At 34.1% G+C, this 4626-nt stretch overlaps 1 protein-coding gene across 1 annotated transcript in view; it reads right to left on the bottom strand.

Moving 5' to 3' along the window:
• The window catches only part of NCOA6 (nuclear receptor coactivator 6), an 85661-nt gene that overhangs the window by 76041 nt on the left and 4994 nt on the right, over nucleotides 1-4626 (bottom strand). Inside the window, exon 2 of the mRNA XM_008571244.1 lies at nucleotides 578-859. Coding sequence (XP_008569466.1) covers nucleotides 578-812 — 235 coding nt within the window. The 5' untranslated portion in view covers nucleotides 813-859. The remainder of the gene's footprint in view (nucleotides 1-577; nucleotides 860-4626) is intronic.

The raw sequence follows: 4626 nt of genomic DNA on the forward strand, positions 1-4626 counted from the left end.
AAAAAAAAAAAAAAAAAAAAAAAAAAAAAAAAAAGAAATTCAAACATGAGAGACAAACAAAACAAACAAAAAAACCCAAACACTAACACAAGCCAAATAACACATGGCTGCAGGCTGGATTCAGCAACCTGTCAGTTAGCAACCTCTGATCTAAAATTTAAGGGAACAAATTTAAAGTACATTATAAGTAGACCCAAGGAATAATAGATTTTTCTAAGCTTTAAAGGGCCTTAAAGATCCAGTTTAACCCTGTCAATCTACAGGTAAGGAAACTGAAACCACAGAATTAAAAACAATAAATAAATTTGGGTCTCAAGAATTACTCTTATCCACTACAGTAGAGTATTTAAGGATTTCTATGTCAAGCAATACTTCAATATGTTCAGTTCCTCCATGTGCTTAAAAGAAACAACAGCATTTCTATTTTTTAAAAATCCTAAAATTCTAACTTTTCACTTAAAATCAGCTTTCTGACCCAGCTTAGCAAACTTTTACTTAGTAAAACTCAAGATAACCATGGAAAGGCAAACACTTAAAAAAGAATAACAAGAAAGAAAAAACAATTAGAGCAAATTACCCATGTGTAACAAATTGGGCACATTCTTCACTATTGTGTCCAATTTCCATTTGAAGTCTTTATCATCTATATTTCCTTTGAAGGCCACAAAAATTGTGGAATCCTCCAAAATACTATCGCTTTTTGTGTCATCATCTTCTAGTCCAGAGTCAAACTCCATCTCTGAGTCTTCCACTGTTGATGAACACAAGGAAGTATAGATGTCTTCTAAATTTGGAAGGTCATCCAAAACCATGGTGAATATTATTCCAGAAGCCTATGCCAAGTGGACAGTAAGAAAACCTTTGAAAAGAAGAGAGGATGCAAAGAATATTACAATACATAATTATATATTCAACAATGTATATAACCCATAGTTCTCTGAAAACTATAATTTATTTGTTAAGTAATTAGGGAAGTACTATAAAAACAAAGAAATTACAGAAAAAAAACTATTTAGATACTCTAAAATAATTAGTTCTTAAAGGTAACAGAAATAAAAAAACAACAGCCTTAAATAAAGTTCCTTTTATGATATTATATGCTAGCTTTTTGTCAGCCTAGAATATCAGGAGGAGGGAAGAAAGGATCACAATAAAATAAAACAAGTGCTTTATTGAGAATCAATTTTTATAAGCCTTTGGTTGACACCACAGAGCACGAAACTCCCCAAGACTGCCCTTTTTCCGTCCTGACAAAAGCTTTAGAGGAGCCAAGGTTTCTAAAGTCCTCCTCTTTCTCCGACCTGCAAAGCACAACTTAACCCAACTAAAAGCATCTGGATGATTACTTAAAATCCTAGTCTTTCATGAGGACTACTTTGAACAATTTTTAAAGGGTTATTGAATAGTGGTGTGGCTGAAAATAATGATTCAGAAACAAAAATTTTAAATTTCCTTTATGAAAGTAAAATTCATGGCTAATACATGTTTATGGAAGCAGAAAACTATATCCTAAATAAAACTAAAGAAGTTAATGTTTTCTGCTATTTCCAGTTATGCTGCCTACTGAAGAGTGCACATACTATTAAAGATGACACAGTGCAGCCATTTCCTCCATTAGTTTTGGGACTGAAGATGACATTCTTAACCCAAAAGTGAATGAATGAACATTAATTTTCAGCATTTCTGTTAAGCAAAAATGGCATGGAAACGTAAGAACCTCACATAAATTTTCTAATTAAAAAAAAATTCCTTATGTAAACTATAATTACAACTTAAGAAAAAAAAAAAGATGGATAAGAAAAAAGGACAGAAAATAAATCCCCTAAAATGCAAACAGTGATTGTGCTATATTGGTAGTATCACTGATAAATTTTCTTTTCCTGTTTTCCAGATATGCTGTAAGTCATTAAGAAATGCAAAACCAACTATGCTGTAATATGATTATATTGCCTATATAAATGGAAAAAAAGTATTAATTTTTAAAAATTGTTTACCTTTTTCTTTTAAAATAGTAAACAAAGGCTTTCCAAAAACCAACTTAAGCAATCTTTATGGAAAAAATTCCTCTGTTATAAGTAAATATGGAAAAAATACTTTGTGTTTGAGCAGAGCACCTTATTTTCTGGCAATTATATCCTTTTCTAGTGCAGTGACTGTCACAACGGAACAGTGTGATTTGGGTGGTTACGACACAACAGCATTCAGAAAATTCCTTATAAATACCACCATCATTATTTAATTGCCATCTGCATTTTACAGATTTTAATGAACTTTAGAGATAAATAAACAAATAAAGATTTTTAGGGCTTAAAAGCTGCTGCTGGTCAGCAGGAAAAAGACTGATTACAGAAACTGCCTAAAAAACTGTAGCTATTTATCACCTGTTCCAAAGTTGGAACAAGTGCAAGAAAAGAATTTAAAACCTAAGAAACATTTTCCAAAAGAATCTTTAACTGGGAAGAAGAACGACGTTGTTGGTCATGCCACGAAGGCTATGTATCCAGATCTGGAAAACCCTCTATTGGTAGACACACCAAGTCAGCCAATCCAAATTCAGAAATTACCAGTTTAAAAATACTATGGGCACTACATAGGTGCTTTGAAAAAACAAAAAACTGAAAGTCAGTCTATAAAAAATTGCTGCCTTCCCCTCCAAAAAAATAATTTTTAAAGAAACTTCTTCCAGATAACATATTCATTGAAACAATGTGTCCACTTAAAAAATCTAGCCCTTAATAAAGAATTTAGTATCAAAATAAGTGACTCATCTTTGAGTGAACTGTAGTTTAGTGAACTGCTCTTGGAGAGAGAAAACATATTGTACTTTTACTTCAAGAGCCTCATTTGTTCACTTATGGTCATCTGTCATAAAAGAGCATTTCTGTCTCTCTAGGTTTGCAAAACTGAACCACCAGTTACTTTGCTCACCAACATAATAAATGTCCAGATTATCTAATGATTTTACTTTTTATTAGGATTCTTGACCGTAATTTAAGAATCTAAGAATAAATGTAATATTTAGGAGAAATTTAAAAAGCAAGCATATTATTTATTCTACCTTTCCAGTAAAAATCATTTCAGGGTAACCAAATAGCTCCAGTTGATGAAGGAATCAACTGGAATCAATTCTTTTTACAGAAGAATGCCAATTTAAATGTAAAGAAAATAATATAACTTTAAAAATCACAATTTTGTAACCTCTAATAAAATAATTCAGGGAAGGATCATTAATAAGGATAAAACATTATGTGAAAAACTGAAAGACAACTGGATATTCACATGATGCCAAAGTATCATCCCAGAGATTTGCTGCTGGCAAAGGGAAGACTATAATGTCATAATGGGAAGATTTGGCTGTCATCACCTGAATGTAATGATCAACCTTAGCATCACTAACAGAGAAACAACCAGAAATTATGTGCAATATTAAGTACACAGAATTACCTGTGAAATACCCTTGCCAAAAATGTTTCACCTTAATCTAACCAGTCCTTAACAGGAAGTACAGGAACAACTCAAACAACACCATGAGGAAATAATTAGACAATTTTAGAGTGTAGGATTTCTGCAGGACAACTGGCTTGGACTCTTCAGTAAGTCAGTTGTCACGGCAGAAGAAAATGGTGGGTAAGAGCTGTTCTACATTGAAATAGACTTAAAAGACTTAACAATCAAATGCAGTGTGGTCCTTTATTACATTTTGGTTTGAAAAAAAAACAGATGTAAAGCAGATTTTTAGGATAATCAGGGAATTATTGCAAATTTTGTTAGGCATGATAATCATGGCATGATTATGCAAGACAGTGTTCTTATTGTTACTTAAGAGGTGCATACTGAAGTATTTAGGGGTGAAATGTCATGATATCTGTAAGTTTACTTTAAAATAATTCAGGAAGAAAACCCAGATTCAACAAATATGGCAAAATGTTAATAATGGTTAAATACAGATGATGGGTATATACAGGTTTTCATTATTCTATATTTATTTGTACTGTAATTTTATGTATGTTTGAAATTTTTCATAAGAAGTTAGAAAATACCGAGCATACCAACCACATGGTGTTGCTCCAAGGTAAAACTCTACCAGAGTAGAGTTTTACTTTGGAGGAAGACAGCAGGGAGGCTTAGAAGCTCACTTAAGAACAGCTTCCAAATTACAGTAGGATTAAAAATAAACAAGCAAATGTACATAAATAAATAAAATCTGAAGATGGACTGGTGCAGATAGCTAGATGATGGGTAAAAGATAGTCACAGGCTACTCAGATTATCCAACTAGCTGCCATTTGAGCATAAGACAAGACATTATTATCTGCATCAAAATTACAAACACATACCTACAGGGAACAAGTAGGTAAAATAAATGAGAACACTGGGGGGCCGGCCCGGTGGCGCACTGGATAGTGCGCCGCTTGGGAAGCGCGGTGGCGCTCCCGCCCGAGGGTTCGGATCCCACATACGGACCGGCCCGAGGGTTCGGATCCCACAAACGGACCGGCTCCCGCTCACTGGCTGAGCGAGGCGCGGGAGCAACGCCGAGGTTTGCAAACCCGTTGCCGGTCCCTGGTCCGGTACGGGGGCAACACTGAGGGTTGCAATCCGTTGCCGGACACGGAAAAAGACAAAA

This window comes from Galeopterus variegatus, unplaced genomic scaffold, assembly GCF_000696425.1.
Source record: "Galeopterus variegatus unplaced genomic scaffold, G_variegatus-3.0.2 Scaffold670, whole genome shotgun sequence".
Taxonomy (NCBI): domain Eukaryota; kingdom Metazoa; phylum Chordata; class Mammalia; order Dermoptera; family Cynocephalidae; genus Galeopterus; species Galeopterus variegatus.